Genomic DNA, 20,346 nt, shown 5'->3' with positions numbered 1-20,346 from the left:
TTAGCTAACAACATTTTCAAGTGTTGCAATGGCATCTGTAACCTTCAGGTTACAATCTGAAGACATGTCTGCTTTATTTGACTGTCAGGCAAGGCTGATGCGGCTAATGAGTTTGTGTTTTAACTGTCCTGATTACAATATGTTTTGGCCCTCTGGTCTCTTGAAGTATTTAAATCAAAATAGAATTTTGCTTTGTTCTTAGAATGTAAAGTTGAAGTTGTAGCCCGACTTTTACAATACATACATTTCACTCAGGATTTGCACATTAAAATTTCACTCAGTGAAATTAAGACAATGTTCTCTTTTCTCTTTTGCACTTAAACTGGAACTGAACATGTTTTTCTAATTAAGAAAAAAACATACATAAATACAGTATTTTGGCTTGGGCTTTCTGTGGTTTGATGCTTTGAAATTATATTTGCTTCTCACATGTCAAGACAACTTGAGAAGATGTTTACTCAGAAATGTACAAAAATACAGTGTTCACATTCTTCTTAGTGTGGGGGCTTTGCCTCGCAGATGTATATTAAATCTTTCAAAGAAACTGTGCATGCACATTCTGAATCTGTAACACTCAAGAATGTAAAAAAAGCAACTTGCAAAAAATTACTGCATTCCAAGAGGGTCCTGTTGGTTCAGTACAGCAAGTACTTAACTCTTCCACTTTCCCTCTGTAGAGACAAGAGGCAGGAAGGAGGTGTGTTGGGTTAGGAATGCAGAGCAGGGTGCTACTAGTTTAGCAGAAGCCTGCTGCCATAAAACAGGTAACAGTCCACACAAATGCCACCCCTTTTTTTTGTTGCTAGGTTCACCCCTCTGCACGCTCTGACTCAGTGTGCATATTCCACCTCCAGTGGTAAAGAGTACAGCTCGTAGAGAGTAGTTTCTGAGTGGATAACATAAATTCATTAGACCCAAGGTGTCACATGGAAGAAACAAAGTAACTAATCTATGCACTTAGAAATAAAGGATGGTTAAGGAATAGATCCAAATATTTCAATCAGTACTAGGTATAATGAACATGCAAAAAGGACAACCAGGTTTGCCCCAAACTGATTTCAGCCAATGATCAGCTATAGCACAACAAACCCTGCAGCACAAAGTTTACACCCAAACATCTGAAAACTGTTCACCACCATCTTGCTTGGTACAAATAATACGGGTATTGCCAATAGTGATATAGAAAAGAGACTGCAAAGTCATGCAACCAACATGATCACAGGGCAAGGAATTTTGGTATCGCCTCCCCCCCAAAACAGTACCTCCTGGGAGGTGAGCTTCCTAGTATGCACACAGGAGAATGCTAGAGTATTCCTAGAAATTGAAGTTCTGACAGAGTATACAAAACAGTAATTTTCCTCATGCACAGGTCCAGTGTCGCCACAGGCCCCCAGCCGGGTAATAATTAGTATTGACTCCATGATTGCAGAAGGCTGATTAATTGTGTTATTATATCTTCTTATACTATATTACACTATACTTATTAAGAAACTCAGTAACCCTTACAGCCAGTCCGATACAGCTTTGACCTAACTGGTCAATCAATCTAAACACCATCCAGTGTCCAATTAAGAAATCACCCTTTGGTAAACAAATCTCCATGACACATACAACATGTGCACAACAGCAGGTGCAACAAGTGGAGTTAAGAATTGTTTCTTATTCTTTCTCTGGTCTTCTCACAGCCTTCCCTGGGAAAATGCCTGGGAAAGTCTGCGCCTGCTCTCTGTGACCAGAGAGCTGCTGCAACAGTCCAGGGTCATTTTGATGCCTAAACAAATCATGCTCCATCATCAGCATTTTACAAAGAGAAAATATAGATAACAAATTACACAGTACCTATGTACACACAATACAAAATTACAAATGTGCACAGCCCACCTCACGACCACTAAAGCTCAATAACAAATTTCCAGATCTACAAGTCATTCATCTGTGCTCTCCCATGGAGGAAATTGATTGTCCTGCTTAGGTTTGCTAAAACTGGAACCACCAATACTCTGAATCTTAATGTAAACTATCTCCTATTTAATCCAAGGAAACACAAAATAGAAATGAAAACAACTGACACCTGCCAGTAGGAAAAGGGAATCAAACACTGTCCTAAAATGAAGATTTTCAAGGCAACAGCTAATTTATTTGCTAACCCCAGCATTCAGTCATGCAGCCTCTGTTGCAAGCACTGATGTGTGTGAAACACTAACCTTCATCACTTCAACTTGCAGGTCTTCATTGAGCGAAGGAGTCACTTTGACAGCATTCAGCATCTGATTAAGCAACTGTTTCTCATCTGAGTCTGTTTCCACGGATACAAACCTCTCATCAGACAGCAGCTTCTGCAGAGAGAAAATGGCAATGTACGTGTTGAGACAAAAACTGCCTCTGCAAAGTACTGCACCTAAACCTATTAGCGCTTGGTACGAGGGTGGTTAGGCTTTCTGTCTAAAATTTTCAAATTAATCCAATAATATAAAATACAAGAAAAACAGCAAAACTGAGAGATCTGTGTCATGTCAGTTGCCATTCCAGTATCATCTTTGCCCATCCCACATCCCCAGTGCTTAGAAGAAAGCAGACATCTGTAATTGATATCACTTCAAATAATGTAGAAACCTCCCAGTATTTTAGAAGCCGGGAGCGACTGGAACCTTTGCAACCCCCCAGACCATTAAAATAACAACAACAACAAATTAAAAGAAACTCACTCAGACTAGTATCCTGGCATTGAACTAGCGCTATCAGATCTCCTGCCCAACAGGAGACAGTCACCTATTGCCCCAGTTACTCCAACAGAGCACAAGTGCTGTGGAGGTGGCAGTTTTGATCCCTGGCAAGACATGTTTTGTGTCATACAGAAGTTGACCATTAATGGATACAACCAAGTCCTCACACAAAGAGCACAGTTAACAAGTGACTAACACAAACACACATAGAAACCAACCCAAGATGAGGTGATACCAAAATTCCTTGTCCTGACATTGGGTTGGTTGAACTGAAATCAATACAGACTGACTGAACTTCAGACTGAATATTTTAGACTGATCAGATTTACTTTGCCCAGTATCTCAGAAACTACCTCCTGACATCGTCAATGGCACTATTTCCTTGGACTTATACTAGAAATGCCACTTCACATAGTCTATAACCATCTTCATGGGTGTCTCCTATTAGTGGCAGGCACCTTTCAAGAGATGTATCCACACAAGTCTTTTCCCAGCACCTATCTTCTCAGAAGATCTCACAACAGAGCAAAACTAGCTAGATCTTAGATCAAGCTAGATCCCAGGAACACAATCTTGCTATGTCCTAGTAGAGACTTTGAGCAGCACACTTCCCTCTCTACATTCTGCTTCACTTTTGTACTGATGCTTATCCTCAGCTTCAACCTTGCAGCACATTTCACTGGTTCACTCTTACCTCTTATTTCCTATGCTTGTACTGGTTTTGGCTAGGATGGTGTTAATTTTCTTCACAGGACCTCAAAGAGTGCTGTGTTTTGTGTATGTGACCAAAGCAGCACTGATAACACACCCACGTTTTGCTATTGCTGAGCAGAGCTCACACAGCCTCAAGGCTGCCTGTTTCTCAGACTGGTTCCCCAGCAAGTAGGCTGGGGGTGCAGAAGGTTTGGCAGGGGACACAGCTGGGACAGCTGACCCCAACATGACCACTGGGATATCCCAATCCATATGACACTGTGCTCAGCAACAACAGCTAGGCAAAGAAAGAGGAAGTGGAGGGGACACAGACATTCAGAGTTAAGGTATTTGTCTTCCAACATAACAGTTACCCATGATGGAGCCCTGCTTTCCTAGAGATGGCTGAACACTTGCTGCTCCATGGGAAGTGGTGAACGAATTCCACATATTCTTTTATTTCCACATGCAGCTTTGCTTTCGCTATTAAACTTTGTCTTAGCCCACAATTTTCATCACTTTTACCCTTTTGATTCTCTCTCCCATACCTCTGAGAGGGAAGAAGTGAGTGGGTAACGCTGAACTACCAGCCAGGGTTTAACTCAGAACATTCCCCACATACCACAAGATCAAGTGTTTTAGCACTGTAGAGCCTGATGAGATTTAACTCAATCTGCAATGACAATAATGGGGTTTTCTATATAAAGAAGAATGTTTATTTCAGGATGGGAGATAAGGAGCTGCTGGAGTCCAGTGCTAAGATGACAAAGGAACTGGAGCATCTCTCTTATGAGGAAAGGCTGAGAGCTGGGACTGTTCAGACTGGAGAGAGAAGGCTCAGGGAGGATCTCACCACCACATATAAATATCTGAAGAGGGCAAAAAGAACAGACAGGAACTTTTCAGTGGTGCCCACGGACAAGACAAGATGCTCTGGGCACAAACTGAAACACAGAAGGTTTCCTCTGAACACAAGGAAAAAAATTTACAGTAAGGGTGATCAAGCACAGGTTGCCCAGAGAGGTTGTGGTGTCTCCAGCCCTGGAGGCACCTCTTTTCCAGTCTAAACAGTCCCACCTCTCAGCCCTTCCTCATAAGAGAGATGCTCCAGTCCTGCTGTTACCTTAACAGCCTTTCCCTTCTACAACCACACCATGCCCCAATATGAGGAACCTAACCAAGTGTCTGACACCTCATATGCTGGATAAGGTGAATTTGAATTTCACTTACATCCTTATATTCCCAGAACAATTTCTTTCCAGCCCTCCAAGGGAAAAAATTATTTTTGGAAAATGGATATTATGCCCCAGCAGTGTGCCAGCCTTTTCCACAACTAGCATCCCCCTAGTGATATGTATTAACTGACTTGTACTCATTTGTCCAATTAAAAGAACAGTAAACTGCTTTAGTTTTAATACTGTCAAACCCAGAAGAGTTTTTTGTTGCTGGTGCTGCACTGCTGTTTTCTTTTGCAATTTCATAGACTTCCAAATCAGATGCTGTTTCTACTATTTTCAGTGTACAAAAAACCCAGAAAAGTGCCCACACATAAAGAACACAGCTCCAGATCCTCTATTAACCTCTCAATCTTCTAGGCAGTCCTCTTTTTTAATCAAAGAAAACAGCAAGTCCCAGCTTAATTTCTAAGATGCTTAGCAGTGGCAAACTTTTCTGGGAGTAGCACAGGGCCCACAAGGAAGAGTACATCTACATTTCAATGTTAAAATCCAGGACCTCCCTCCTATCTGCAAAACATTTTTAGCTTCTTCAAAATCACCAGCCTTTACTTGCATCCTAATTTCTGAACAGAAACGTGAACATTATTGTTAGGTTCATCCAAGGACAGACGCTTTTTCTGTAGTATTTTTCAAAAGAAAAGCCTAGATTTTCTTGACACCCACCGCATGCCAAAGTCATACCTACATCCTACTCCAAAGTCATACCTGCATCCCTGCTAGAGCCTGTTGGGCCAGCTTCATGCTCTTTGATTCCAGAGCCAGTTGAAGAGGAAGGAGACACTTCTCCCTAAGGAAAATTTAAAACAAATGAGAGGGGAAAATGCAATTAAAATTGGTATTCAAGTAACATTGCAGAAGGGATGTATCAGTTTCAGAAAGATCACGTTTGCATACAGCATCCAAAGATAATTTCACAATTCTGTGAAGCACTTTTACCCTCTAAAGAAAGCTGGCATATTTCATCACACACTTCACACATCTCTAATCCCGAAAGCACCTATAAGTGCTTTTACATTGTGACTTTGTTATACTCCCTCTGTTAAAGTGAGGAGAACTTGCATTTGAAATCAGCAGATCAACAGGTGCCAAAACAAGATTCCTGTGCATTAACTGGTAGTCTATCAGCCAGACACAAACAGGAAAAAAGAAGGAAGTTCAAATACTATACTACAGTGTATAGTACCAACTGAAGGATACTAAAAACTGATAGTTATTTGGACCTGCATCTCTTCTAGGCAAAACACCACATTTGTTTCACAGTTTCTACAGATTTTTGCAACAGCTTATAAACATTTTGGGCATTATTAATACAGAATGAATTTATTCTCATATTAAAGTGGATGAACACTGGGAGGAGAGGGGAAAATGAAGAAAGTCATAAGCCCCTGGAGTGGATCCAGTTCAGTTTCATGATAATGAAGACAGGTGGGAGCTTCTATGGCTTATGTGTAGCTACCTCGCACATCAGCATGTTGCCTGCCATCTGTCATCACATACTGCAGTGGGCAGAGAACAATAAGAGCTTTGATAGATGTCCCAAAAAGAAGAGCAAAAAATTACAAACAGGAGGATGGAAATTAGAACAGATTCAATTAGCTGAACTTCCCATCCTTGCTAAAAATGTTTAACTGAAAATCTAATTAAGGTTGCTGCAGACTGTGCTCCCACTGTATTCTTGGAGAAAATGAATTGCCATTGTGTCATTTCCTGTTCTTGTTACACACTCAGTCAATTAAGCTTTTAGCATTTCTATGCTACAGCTATGAAACACCTGCAGAGATATCTTATAATGTTTGATTAGCTTGAGCACCCTTCACACTTCAGTTCAACCTGCCATTCAAATGCATCATCTGATAGCATGAGAACATGAAGGACACGGCAGATAATCCTCAGGCAGAACAGGAGAGAATGATGCAAATTAACACAGTCCCTTCTAACATCTTAAGAATTCAGTTCAATAAGGCTGCAAAATATGGAATGCAGATTGAAATTACCTCAATGGATTGGAGTGCAGTGAAGTAAATGAATGAGGTTTCCCCTTGCAGCCCTTTTATAATTCCACTCTATCTTGAGCAGTCTCCCGCCATGGGATTTCATTGCTTATTGCACTGTCTGCAGTTCTGCATGGTTAAGTGACAATTCATGCAGATTTTGTGGCACTACACATGTAAGACATTTTACATAAGTGAACTCCTCAGAATAAGCTGATGCACAACAATATACTTCAAAACACGTTTAGGAACATTCTCCAGTTATATAATGTACAGAAAGTAGTTTCACACTGCAGCTCTTAAGTATCCATACTGTTGCATGCTGGTGTGGACATACATACACATACAGTTTGAAGCACAAATACCAACTTAACCCTGATTGAAACACATCAAGTACAACACAGAGGGAGAAGGAAAGGAAGGAAACACCTTTGACTTGGAAGAGAGGAAGCTATCTGCCAGGGCAAGCAAAAAAGCTCAGCGACAGAACCAAGTGCATAACCCAGGGCCAGTACCTCCCAGAGCACAGGCTGTCCCTCCTGAGCTACCTCACTCCGTGACTGTCACTTTGCCAACTGCAGAATGAGTGATGAGAACACACACAGCCTTTATATTCAGCACACTAGGTTACAATGACCTTTCTAGTTGTCCAAGCTTGCTGTGGCTTGTCAACCTATCAACCTACCTCTTTCCCTGCAGGTCTGGAATAAGAGATGCTATGGCAGGTCAGTCAAAACAGACTGCCAGAAAGGTCAGAGCAAGACAAATTACAATTGTACATAGAGAGATCATAAAAATCTTTCTGTTCTCATTGTAATAACAAAAAAAGCCTTTAGTAAGAAAAGAATAATGGTTCATTAATTCACTCTCATGATAAAAACTGTAATGAAGATAGGAAATTGCCTAATCTTAACTCCTTGTTGTTAGTGCCTGGAACACAGTTTCACAGCCCACCTTCCCCTCCTTGACTTAGGAAAAAAAGCATGATAAATGAAGCATTTTTCCCTTCGTACAAATGGTGATAATCCTATTATTTTTAATCCCATTTCTGAAAATTAAAGATTAAAAATAAGACAGCTCTCTGCATTATCTTCCTGCTGAAAATTACATAGGAGAAGCAAAATTCAGAACCTCAAGGCCTTATCAGCATCCAGTTTGCATTCCATAGAATAATTCACAGCCCAGTCAAAGAACAGATGAGAATTTGATTCACCACTGTTGCTATTTTCTGATACACTGTTTATTAGGCAGGATAACAGTCACGACCAAAGTCTGACATACAGTCAGAGTAATCAACAATTGAAAAGATTTTCTCTGTCTTGGCTGCTTTAAAAAGAACAGAGTAGCACAGTGTAATATTATTAGCATCACTTACTCAAGAAGACGAGTTGGCCCATGATGAGAAAATAATTGGTAGCGACAAATTCTCAGAATTCTGCAAGTACCCACAGCTGCTATCCTTGAGTTAACCAAACAGAAACAAACACTGTCCTTGCACAAATAGGAATGATTTAATTTACATAAAACAAATTCTAGTGTTGTATATATGAACACATGTACATATAAAAGTAGAAATATAAATATTTTTTCCTGTACTAGCTTAAAGAATGTTGATAAAAGATTCCACCAACAAGTTTAGGCATAATGGAAGTATTTAAAACCTGGACTAAGAACATGGAATAAATGCATTGTTTTTCAAATAGCAACTCTTCAAGAAGAAGAAATATTTAAGTCCTTACTCGCATTCTAGAGAAACTATTACTATGGGTATTCTCAGTTCAGTCAGAGAGAAAGAGAGAGGTTTCTAACTGGGCTTTGGCCTGGGAAAGTGTTTCAAAGGAATGTAAATAATTCTCTATCTCTCTTGTTGTTCACATTGTTTACAGATATGTTCTGCCACTGTGCATCATTCAGAGCGCACCAATGGTGTGAGATGTTTTTACTTTAAGACCAATGAAATTAATTTGCATGATGTTCTCTATAAATAGAGTGGTGCATTTGAAATAAAGGAGCTCTCTTTTGCCTTCTGATCTTGGAGTTCTTCTGTTCCCGTCCTGCCTCAACAACGACAGATTACTGCAGAAATATTATCATCCCACTTACAAAGAGAATTACAGGAGAGAGGTTTGGAATCCACAGTAATCCAGGGCACGTTTAGCCACCTCCACAATGCAAAAAGTCAAACCAGAAGATTACAACAGACAAGCACCTCTATGCAAGTACAAGTTTGTCAATAGTACTTAGAGACATAGTAGAGCAATAAGACAAAATCTGAAGCCTTCCAGTTAGAACCCTCCTTCTCAAGAAAAAAAAAAAAAAAAGCAACATATTATCTTTATGACACTGTGTCGCTACAAGAAGATCATGCACTGTTAGACAACTTTGATGCTACCAATGCTATATACGAATGAACAAGCACTCAATGTTGCAGTTTACAGGTCCTGGAAAAAATAAAGGAAACAGTTGGGAGACTGTTGCCAAACTATGCATATATAAATGCTGACTTGCATCAACAGGGCCAGGATTTTACTCCAGTTACTCACAAGCACACTTGTGGGCATGTTTCCCATATCACAGGATTTGCCTCATATATTTGCACACATCAGGTGAGCTTTACTAATAACTAAAGAAATTTTTATTTCTGGCTGAAGGCCTTTTCATTTTTCTGTCTCACCACTTGCATCTTATTTTTTATTAAAATCTCATTCTTTTCCTTCCTACAGAGAACAAAACTCTTTGGTTTTATCCAGTTACAATAGAAAGGCTTCTTCTCCTCTGACTTAAGGTTTATGCTCCTTTCCTTTCCATATCTAATTTTCTCACCTCAGCTGCTGACATCAGCTCACTCTCAGCGTTCCATCCAACTCAGTATTTAAGTTTTCCTTCCTCTTTTTTTCATGTATTCTCTCTTCCCTTCAATCCTCTTGCTTTTCAAACCCAGACACAGTCTTCACCCAACAGTTAAATAAGTCTGCCTTTGCAGGGAAATATGAGTTGCTTATCAGAGGATGTTTAATAACACAGGGGGAAAAAAAGTGCAGAATTATGCCTAAATGTAATTTCACACAGTTTCCTAGCTAGAACTTTAATAATTCTTTTTTCAACCTGGAATCGTGAATGAGATTGCAATGTAAAACTGCTTGGTATTAAAGAAGTGACATAATGGTATATATAATCTTTTTTATTTACAACCTTTCTAAGAGAAATGAATTTGCCACTACAGAAGCAGCATAACTCTACTCATGGGAAAGGGAAACATGAGCAATTTAATCTTCCAGCCAACCCAGAGCAGCCAAGACCACAGAATTCATACTATCATAATTAAGTAGCTCACCACAGTCACTCAGCTGGAGAGCACTTCTGAGGTTATTTGCCTCCTTGCTATACTAGCTAATAACATCTTGATTTTAACAGAAGCACAAAGTTCCTAGATAGGGATTTGTTGTCAAGATGAGAACAAAACAGAACAAAAAAACCCTATAAGCACAAGGTGTACTTTTACTAGAGAGGAGAGGAAGAGAGACAGCAGAAGATTCTACACAATATTAAAGTAAGGTGGACAAGGCCAAAATAATAATCAGATGCTTCCAGTCTCCAAAGCTCTAGTGTAATCTTTCTCTGACACGTTATCATTGCTTTCCCTAGAACATCCACCCCCACAGATATTTTTGCCCTTTGTGCACAAGGTATCAATTGCAAATTCTGCTCTTAAGAGCTTGATGACACATGTAAACCTCACCAGGTCTTAGTCATAAAGCAATCTGTACCCTTTAGGTGATTTTGTTGATTATGATTTGAATTAGAGTATGAAGATGAGGTGACAAGCTAGACTTGCTCAGTCTACAATTTTGAAAGCTTATCAAACTATTCCATTAAACCTCTCTTCCCTATGTTTGGTAACTGTGCAAGAGAAGCTGAAGATTTGTCTAGTGAAAGTATTTTGTTTCAAATTTTAAGTACAAAATAACAAATAAAGTGTTTTATGGTAATTAAACTTCCATCAAGAGAAGTTTTACAATGCTAGAAGAAGGCAGGCTGAGGGAATGGAAAAAGAGACACAGAAGTACCATCACATGGACATCCTGCAAATTACCTTATTTTCTCCACTGCAGCTGTGAGTTACAGAAATCAGATGAAGAAACGGAAGAATGAGGTGTGTTTCTGGTCATTACTAGTTACATTTTCAAGGTCAATGCTGTAATCTGCAATGCCATTCAACTTTCACAACAGTTCAGTGCTAAATCTTGACAGACCTAAGGGATGGTTGCTAAAAATATCCCCATGTTTGCAATGCATTACGTAATTTTATACTCACTGCACTTCAGCATATTCAGTTTTTTAAGCAAACAAACATTGAAGGAAATGAAAGGTACTGAATTTCCTGCAGCTTTGTTACTTTACATGGAATGTAAATAAAGGAAATGTGAGAAAAGACTTTCATTATTCCCACTCACCCCTTCATTTTCAAAACAAGGAAAAGTCATGACTTGCACAGCATCACACAAAGATCAGAGCAGAGCATTTAGCAGGAAAACAGTCCTCTCAGTTTCAGTGCCACTCCTCTTCCCGCCCCCAACCATATTTCATTCTCTAAGGCAATTATCAAAAGCTTCATGATGTTCTCATTGTCTTCTCTTCTGAAAACACTGAAAGTGATCAAATGTTTAAAACAAACACACATACTGCTATCCCATTATCATCCTTAGAATCTTAAGTCAGTATTTCAGATGCATTTGTTGTTAGAAGTCAGACAGTTAAAACTATGGCTGCTCTCATCCTCAGCCTCACCCAGCTGCTCCCTACTCCCATTCTACCAGCTCCCATGACGAAAATTAACTTCAGCCCAGCCAAGACTGTGGGCTTTTGTCACAAAAGTAGAATGAATTTTTAGAAGAGTCTATAAAAGGAACAAAGACCCAAGGCAGTGGTGATTATTATAGTTCACTAATACAAAGAACATCAGGAAATGCAGAAAGTTAGCTTCAGAAAGAGCAAGCACTGCTCTTTAAAAAAACCCCACTAAAACTAAGGGAAAAAACCTCACTCAAACTCACAAGTAAGAGTAACAGAAATGTGTCTTTTTATTTTAACAATGCTAAACTTTGCTCAATACATTCAAGAGTCACAACCCCAGCTAACAGGTTTTCAGGGACTCCTGAGGCTGACCCTACATATCCCTTTCCCTTTCCTCCCCAACACTACTGTCTTTTGGGGTCCCAGAACAGATGCTAAGTTTTGCTGAGATAAAAATACAAGAAATAAGGCCACTTACATATCCCAGATTAAACATAAAGATTGATCCAAATACTGTATCAGTGGCACATTGCCTTTCTAAACACTAATTTCCTTCCCTCATCTACTCCTCAGCATTAGAACTGAGAACGCAAAATTTTAAATCAAGACCAATGTGTATACACCATCCAAAACACCAAATGGACTACATAAGTGCTCCCAAAAATCTGGATCCAGGCTGTAAACTGCCAGCATGGGAGATGCAGGTCAGTAACCCACATTGTCACTAGGATCTCTTCTTGGCCAGCTGCCTGCCAGGGAACTCATCATTCACTTGCTGAATGGCAGAGAGTGTAATGGTTGAGCGCCATGAGTCACATCCAGCAGTCACATGCAGGAAGAAAGCACAGGAGCACCTAATGCCAGGTGGCTGTGGCAGCAAGAGCAGGAAATAAATTGTTTTAAAAAAAGAGAAAGAGTAAAATAGAGAGAGATATGCTAAAACCACCTCCCAGGAAAAAACCCTCAGAGACAACCATTCCTCCCTCCCCACTCCTTGCTTCTGTTCAAGGATCTGCTATGTATGTGTCAGCTTTCCTAGCCACTCTCTTCCAGTAGAAAGAAACAGAAAACATGAACAAAATTAAGAGATGGGAGAAGAGAAAAATGATGAAATCACAAACATTTCTTCACAATAGAGAAGGTGAAATGCATCCCAAGACTCAAGATTCTGTAAGTGGATGAATTACCTGCAAAGCTAATTGGATTGAAAGTCTCTATAGCATTGTTTATTTGGTGATGATCACACCACAACTGCTGCTTTTATTATTTGTTGAGCATATGTAAGGCAAAATGAGTGTTTTATTTAAGAGATTATAAACTGCATACTTCTCAAGAAGTATGCCAGATGCTAATCTAGAGATACCAAAAAAAAAAGAGCAGAACTACCACTTTCATCTCCAAATGTCCTCCTCCCCACTTGTCCTTGACTACAGAAACAGTTCACAAACTGCCCTCAAAAGCTAGCACCAACATGATTAGTACTGGGACACAAGCAGGAAGAGACAGAACTGGACATGAACTGGTTATTACACAGGACCCTGCTTCTCATTGACTTCTGACTTTCCAGCTGTAATCTCCAGAAATACTGATCACTTCTAAAAAGCCAATGAAAAATATAAGAGGGATTTTAGTGGATTGACCCTGATTGGATGCCAGGCTCCCACCAAAGCCACTCCATCACTCCCCTCCCCAACTCGACAGGGGAGAGAGAAAATATAATGAAGGGTTCATGGTTTGCGATATGGACAGAGAGAAGTCACTCTCCAGATATTGCCACAGGCAAAACTGACTCAAATTAGAGATACTAATTGAATTTGTTATTACCAAAACCAGAGCAGGGTAATGAGAAGTAAAATAAGACCTAAACACCTTCCCCCCCACTCCTCCCTCCTCCCACCCAGAGATACAGGGAGGCAGGGTCTGTGGGTTATGGTCAGTTCATCACACGTTGTTCCTGCCACGGCTTAGAGAAAGGAGTCACAACCTGCTTCAATGTGGGTCCTTCACAAGGATGCAAGTCCTACCAGGAAACCTGCTCCTCTGTTTGTGAGTCCACAGATACCTGCCAGGAACCTGCTCCAGCTCGGGCCTCTCACAGGCTCACAGCTTCCCTTCAGGCATCCACTTGCTCCAGTGTGAGTGTCCTCCACAGGCTGCAGGTGGATCTCTGCGCCCCCAAGGACCTCCATGAGCTGCAGGGGCACAGCTGCTTCTCCATGATCTGCACTACAGGTTTCAGGGGAATCTGAGCTCAGGCGCCTGGAATACCTCCTCCTTGTCCTTCTTCACTGACCTTGGTGTCTTCAGAGTAGTTTCTCTCACATATTCTCACCCCACTCTTCTCTGGAAGCAATTACATTTGCAAAACAACTTTTTTTCATGTTCTTAAATTTGTTATCACAGAGAGGTTGCCACCATTTCTGACTGGCTGAGATTTGGCTAGGGGCACTTCTGTCTTGAAGCCAGCTGGCATGGGCTCTGCTGGACATGGGGGAAGCTTCTGGCAGCTTCTCACAGAAGCCACCCCTGTAGCCCCTCCTGCTACCAAAACTTGGCCATACAAACCCAATTCACATTTCCTCCAAAAAGAAATGTCCTTTCAGAAGTCCCAACCAATCTCTTCTTTCCAACAAAGTCTGTGCTGATAGCAAGTCAGTTAATTTTATATAGCCTGTAAGGCATGACTTAATGACATAATGCATTCCAAGAAACTCTGGCAATCCTAAGTTTTTTCAAAGCAGAATGTGACTGGCAACTGCTGTCTAGCCTCTTATTTTATCCTCTGATATGTAGATAATCCTCATGAGTATTAAACTGCTCCAATCAAACATTCTTTTCAAAGCTCATTTTCTTGTGTCTGTTCAGTTACCTTTTATAGCTCATATTTCAGCCTCTAAAATCACAAGCCAAGAAGAGAGTCTTGTTCAGTGTATAGTGCTGGCCTTAGGGGAGAATTTGCCATCCTGAAAATGCTGAAGCGAATATAGCGCAACTGAGTAGCAAACAACTGTTTGCTGGCAGACAACATTAAGGTCTCTTAAGCTATTTTCCATGTGATCAATTCACCAATTAAAACACAAGCACATCAATTTCTCTTATCTAATTCATTATTTATAAGTCAGCCACCCAGCCTCCTTAAGCACTTAGTATATACCCAATTTTCACAACTCATGTTCAGAGACAAATATCATCGTACTAGACAGATCACAAGAGGCCAGTTACCAATGGGTTATGTGTCTCTCCCTTCTCTCCCACGAATTCCTATTCATGGAACATCTACAACAAAGCCTTTAACTGACTTTAGGCCATTTCCATCTTGATCCACTTTAATCTTTGTTACTATGTCACACCCTTGCCCAGTACTCTGATCGTAAGTTAAAAGTACTGCAAAATCACACATATATTCCTATCTCAAGGCAGAGCTGACAGGACTCTGTGGGAAAATTTGTATTTGTTGGAGATTTGTATTTCTTTAGGAAGGGAGACATTTAAATAATGCCCCTCACTAGAATCAATATGCAAGGTCATTAACGGGGATTTTGATTCATAAGTCAAATTAACATCAAAGGAAGTTGAACAGCAAAATAGTCTGATCTAGCCCCTGGAAGATATACCACACTGATCTCTATCAAACTAATTAAAGAATTACATTCTAGTCTGGATGGTCAGTCACTAGGACTCCCTTGGGACAAAAGGTGCTTCCAAACACAGCAGGCATGTGCTATCTAAATTGCTACCAGATAACTGCTGGAAACAGCTCCCATGCAAATGCTACAGCTGATGTCCCCAGTTAATTGCACAGATATCAGGGAAGTGTAATGTGGCCTGCCTTGTGTTCAGTAAGACAAGTCCAAGACAAGATGAAACTATGGATAGGTCAGGAACAAGACAGAACACAGTCTACCCCAATACTACAGCAGAGGTAAGCATGTGGCTGATATAATACATGTCAAAAACCCCTTGAACTCAAATGGCCATATTCTGAGGAAAAGCAGAGACACCTTGTCCTTCACATTATCGCACTAGGACCACAATTTTACAAAAGACAACTTTACAAAGAACCTCTACTCATCTAGCACTGGAGTGTCAGAAGCAGAAAATGGCTTTTTATTTTGTAAGTAAGAAAGAAGTGAGTATAGAGTTTACATATTCTCATTCTTGTGAGCAGCCTTCATTCTTCAGTTCTAGAAAGAAAATAACCTAAGTGTGAAGTGTAGATTAAGATTCTAACTGGATGAGCAGCCAGAGGCTGATCTGTGTTACAGCAGCTGACACAACCTGCACCTGATGTAAGATGAAAGCAGAAAAGAGGCATGGCCAGGACATCTCCATCCTATGTCTTGGCTGTGTTTCTGGTCCCACCAATTGCTCCTCTTTCCAGGCTATTCTTTTCCAGCGTTAGGAACCAAGCCATCATGGTGCTGCTTTTTAACAAATACCAAGCAAATAACTTTTATCTAATTTGCACGTCATACAGGCGAACTCCAGCCCAAGATGTGGCCCAGTGTGCTGATCTGAAGCCTGGCAGTAGTTTGTTATCAGAGAGTGAAGGGTATGTTTAGCAACATCTCCCACAATATCTTAGCCACTGGGTGGCTAAGCCTTACCAAGGACCCTGCAACAAAAGCTTTTGTCCAAATCCTCTTGTGCACCTTTCATTTTCCAAAACATCCAATAATAATGAGTGCATTGCTACTGATAAGTCTAACATTAAGAACTTATTTAATAATAGCTACACCTGCAAAGGTATTAACTTTATTTTAAAAATTTGGGATTTACAGTGGAAAAAAAATACCCCAACTAAACAAATACATCATTAAGAACACTGGAGGAAGAAGAGAAAAAGGCCTCTCTGTAAAGAGGTAGTAGACAAGGGAAAAAGGAAGAAATGTGGTAACAGCTTGCTAACTAATTCATAGGGAATGACAATAGCACTTAAAGGCACAGACCACACACCATATTAGAGGCTGATAAATGGGAAGGTGAAGAGCCAAGTTTTCTCCAGCCACAGTGTCAAGTAAGCATAATTCTAGTGGACCTATTGAGAATTAGTCATCCAGCTGTTTCCATCCTGTGCTGGAAATGCATTGTGTCTGGCACTGGTCATGTCAGACCTGTGCTACATCCATCCCCCATTTGATTTGAGGCCTCTTGTGGACTGCAGCTGACAGGAATTTAGAGTGGCAAAAGAATTGCTCCTATTCTTTCCCTGTTTGGCAACTGTTCTGGAATAACTAGCTCTTCAATCCCTAGCTTTCCTTGTAAAGCACATATGAAAGAAGAATCAGGGAATCTTGAGGTGATAAAAACACTCCCAGGGCAGTAATATTGTAGCAAAAAATGTCTCTCCCTGTCAGCAGCTCACAGTGGATACCTGAGAGGATCACAGGACAGGCCAAACATACAGCAGCACTCCTATATACTCATTTATAAACTCAATCACCTCTGATTAAAGTACTTCTGAATAAGAACATTACCTGTGCATCTGATAGATTGCAATCAATTTCTTCCATGGATTTGTTGAGGTGACTTTTACATGCACACAATCTTTCAGCATCCATTACGTTCTCTAATAAGGCAAGCCTAAGCATTTCACATCTTAACTATTAAGCTGTATGAAAGAACGTGCTTTTGTTTTAAACGGTGCACTTGCTACTTTCCTTTGATGACTCCTAATGGTTCTGTCAAAAAGGACAGTGAATAATTTTGCATATTTACCTACACCATAATAATGACAATTTCCAAAATGAGATTTTAAATAGCTAGACAAATCAGGGCCATGCTGTCTCTCCCATTTTATATATGTACAAACGGAAGTGGGAAGAAGGAAGAAGGCTCACTTAAGATAATCTAGCAGGCTAAAGGAAGAAGGAGGCATAGAAAATGTATTATTTTAGTTCCTAGTCAGTGTCCTAGCTATATGATGATATAACTTTTACATTTCTGGAATATTTATTTTCAGTAACAAAACCTGATTTAGATTTAAAAGAACACAAGCACACTGAGAAGAACTAAGAAGCATCATTGCTTATACTGAAAGATGGAATTTAGCAGGGAAATCTTTTAGCCCATAAGAGAGCCCTCCTTTACAACCAATGTCACCACTATACATACTCATGTCCATTTTATCACATTTCCTTACATTTCATTCAGGGCCAAAGGCCAAGGACACATCAGAAAATTTTCTACTACTACCAGCCTAGATATGTAAATCTACAAACTACATAAATCATATAGATGCAGCCTGCTCCTCTACCTCACCTTTAATTCAAAATTTTTGCTTCAATTTTACAAATACTCACAAGCTCTACAGAACTCAAGTTCAATGCTCTTACCTCAGCTGATATGGTGGTATCTTGATAGCAGCATCAGGAGAATCCAAGGTTTCTGTAAAATTAAAGGAAATAACAGGGCTTTTAAAAGAAACTTATACATTCAGCCACAGTTAATGCATCTGGCTACAGCCTCTGAGCCAATGATCCTAAAGTTTACAGCTACTCCACATGACAGAACAACAACCACTGCTGCTCCAAGTTGCCAAAGCTCTGCCTAAGTCTTTCAGGACATTGCATGCCCAATGAGAAGGCATCGAGTACCATATTTTCCCTTTCACTTATCAGCACTTCAGTAGCACATCCACTAAAACTGGAACAGCATAGAGGATACTTGCATGGCTGCTCTGCAAGACTAACATGCAATTAATGAAGCAACTCATGCAATATCAAGATGAAAGGACAGTAATAAGACAGCAACAGGTCTAATCTACCACAGAATGTTGCAGCATGAATAAAAAACAAAAATTTAAAGCAATTGAAAGTATCCCAGTTATGCTGATTTAAATTAAGGGTCTTGATGATTAGCATTCGAGGTTGTAAATGTCAAAAAACACTTCAAGCCACAAACAATCTCGGAAAATGGGTGGATGTTAAAATGTACCTAAGCTTGTATTCCCTTGAAAGATTAACTCGTTATACTGATCATTATATTGCAAGGATAAAAGAGCTCATGTAACCCAGTAAAACAAAACTTTTAGCTTTTAAAATAGATTCTCGAACATAACCCAGCGAAAAAGCTGTACTGCATGTTTTTTACGATGATTTGAGGGAGGGGGCCTTTAAAGAAAAGGACAGCACCTCCAAAACATACACGAAAACTGACAGCTACTGATACACGTATATCTGCCTCGCAAGAGCCACGAAGCAGATCCAGGCGGTGGGGAAGGCGAGGGCGCGGATGCTCTTCGGGACCGGCAGCAGGTGCCACGGCCCCTTCCAGCAGCGCGGAGCTCCCGGGCATTTTGAACGGCCCAGGTGCTCCGCTCTCTTCCCAGCCGCTGGAGGCTCAGCTAAGGAGGCTCTCCTTAGCGCGGAACAAGTTTGTTGAGGTCTCCCTGCCCCCTCCGTTACAAAACCGCTCCATCGGTGGCTCCTGCCCCGCTCCGCTCCCCCTCGGGCGGCCCGGCACCGCCGCCCGCGCCCCTTACCGATGGCCCAGGTGCAGCTCTCCTTGATGGCCCTGTGCTTGCTCCCCGACGCCTCCTTCTGCAGCTTTCGCAGGATTTCTTCCATCTTGCCTCCCCCGGGATATTCGCCTAGCCGCGGGGGAAGAAGAGAGGCGACGAGGAAGAGAAGGAGGAGGAGGAGGAGGAGGGAGGAGGGCGGCGCGGGCGGCAGAGCGGTGCCGGGGCTGTCCCCGCCGCGGCAGTGCCTACGCGGGAACGGAGCACGGCGCCCCGCTGCCGCCCCGCAGCCGCTGATGAATCACGCCGAGCTCCATGGCGGGGACACGTCAGTTGTTGCCGCTGCGGAGTCCCTCCTCCTCCTCTCCCACCCCGGGCAGGCCCCGCTGGCGCAGCGGGGCTGGGGCGGGCCTGGCCCTGCCCGCGGGAGCGCAAGGACTCCCTCGCGGCGCTGGGGTTGGAGGAGGCGCGGAGCAGAGCGGAGCCGGCGCCGCCGGAGCCGGACCCTGCGGCGGCAGCGGCAGCCCCGCGGGAGGCGGGCAGGCGAGTCGCCATGGCGACCGGCGGGCGGGGGGCGCCGGCAGCCCCGGCCTGCCCGCTCCGGGCACCAGGAGGCGGGCGCTGGGTGTGCGCTGGGGCCCGCAGCTCTGGCCGGGGCTGCTGCTGCTGCCGCTGAGCGCAGCCCGGGGCAGGTTCCTGCAGGCCGGCGCTCCGCTCCCGGGGGCGCTGCCGCAGCGCAGCACCGGGCCGGACGCAGGGAGCCAGGCCAGCGCACCGGCGTGAGTGCCGGCACTGGGTAACGAGTGGGCTCAGCTAAGTGGCTGTGAGATCTGTGCCTTTCTCCTTAGCTGGCAGGTGCAGAAGGTCACGAGTTAAGCTACCTGTCTGTGCCTTCATAGGAACGCACACCTTAATGTCCCCAGCAAGCCAGCCTCCAGGAGAAAGAGCAGCCACTCCACTTGCTCAGACCTGGAACGCTTCCTACCCACCAAACGTCCTACCTTCTTCTGTTTGCTGTTTCCCTGCCTTATCTCTAGTTTATATGCTAGTTGCCCTTTTTGTGACTGCATTGCTTAATTGAGTGTTACAACGTCCTTGTCTTCGTGCAGAATCTCTCTTAAAAGAGACAAGAAAACAAGCAGATAATGAAAAGACAGCAGATAAGAAAGGCATTCCAGGTAGCAGCTGGTAGTATTAGCCCTGTTATGTCTGCGACTGCTAATTGGAAGAGTACCAATAGTGAATTACCAGGCAGGATATTGGCACCCGGTGAATCAGCCATAGCATTTCCCATAGGATATTGGGCTTTCAAAGGCTGTCCCCTGTCCAAATACTTACAAGGACTCATCCTGTGTTCAGACATATAATGAATGTGTAATCCATAGTTGCCTTTTAAAGCCAGAATGTAAAAGTCCTGTCAGAAAAGAAAAGGATTTAGAATAATGCCA

General features: G+C 42.0%; 1 protein-coding gene across 4 annotated transcripts in view; it reads right to left on the bottom strand.

Moving 5' to 3' along the window:
• The window catches only part of ARFGEF3 (ARFGEF family member 3), an 88,281-nt gene extending 68,880 nt beyond the window's left edge, over positions 1-19,401 (bottom strand). For all 4 annotated transcript variants that reach the window (XM_053973043.1, XM_053973044.1, XM_053973045.1 and 1 more), the window contains exons 1-4: positions 18,923-19,401; positions 17,775-17,826; positions 5,360-5,441; positions 2,205-2,336 (exon numbers count right to left, since the gene is read on the bottom strand). In XM_053973043.1, coding sequence (XP_053829018.1) covers positions 2,205-2,336; positions 5,360-5,441; positions 17,775-17,826; positions 18,923-19,007 — 351 coding nt within the window. In that variant the 5' untranslated portion in view covers positions 19,008-19,401. The remainder of the gene's footprint in view (positions 1-2,204; positions 2,337-5,359; positions 5,442-17,774; positions 17,827-18,922) is intronic.
• Between the last annotated feature and the right edge of the window lie 945 nt (positions 19,402-20,346).

Source organism: Vidua macroura, chromosome 3 (genome assembly GCF_024509145.1).
Source record: "Vidua macroura isolate BioBank_ID:100142 chromosome 3, ASM2450914v1, whole genome shotgun sequence".
Taxonomy (NCBI): domain Eukaryota; kingdom Metazoa; phylum Chordata; class Aves; order Passeriformes; family Viduidae; genus Vidua; species Vidua macroura.
The sequence above is the reverse complement of the archived record's forward strand: the minus strand, read 5'-3'. Positions and strand labels throughout refer to the sequence as shown.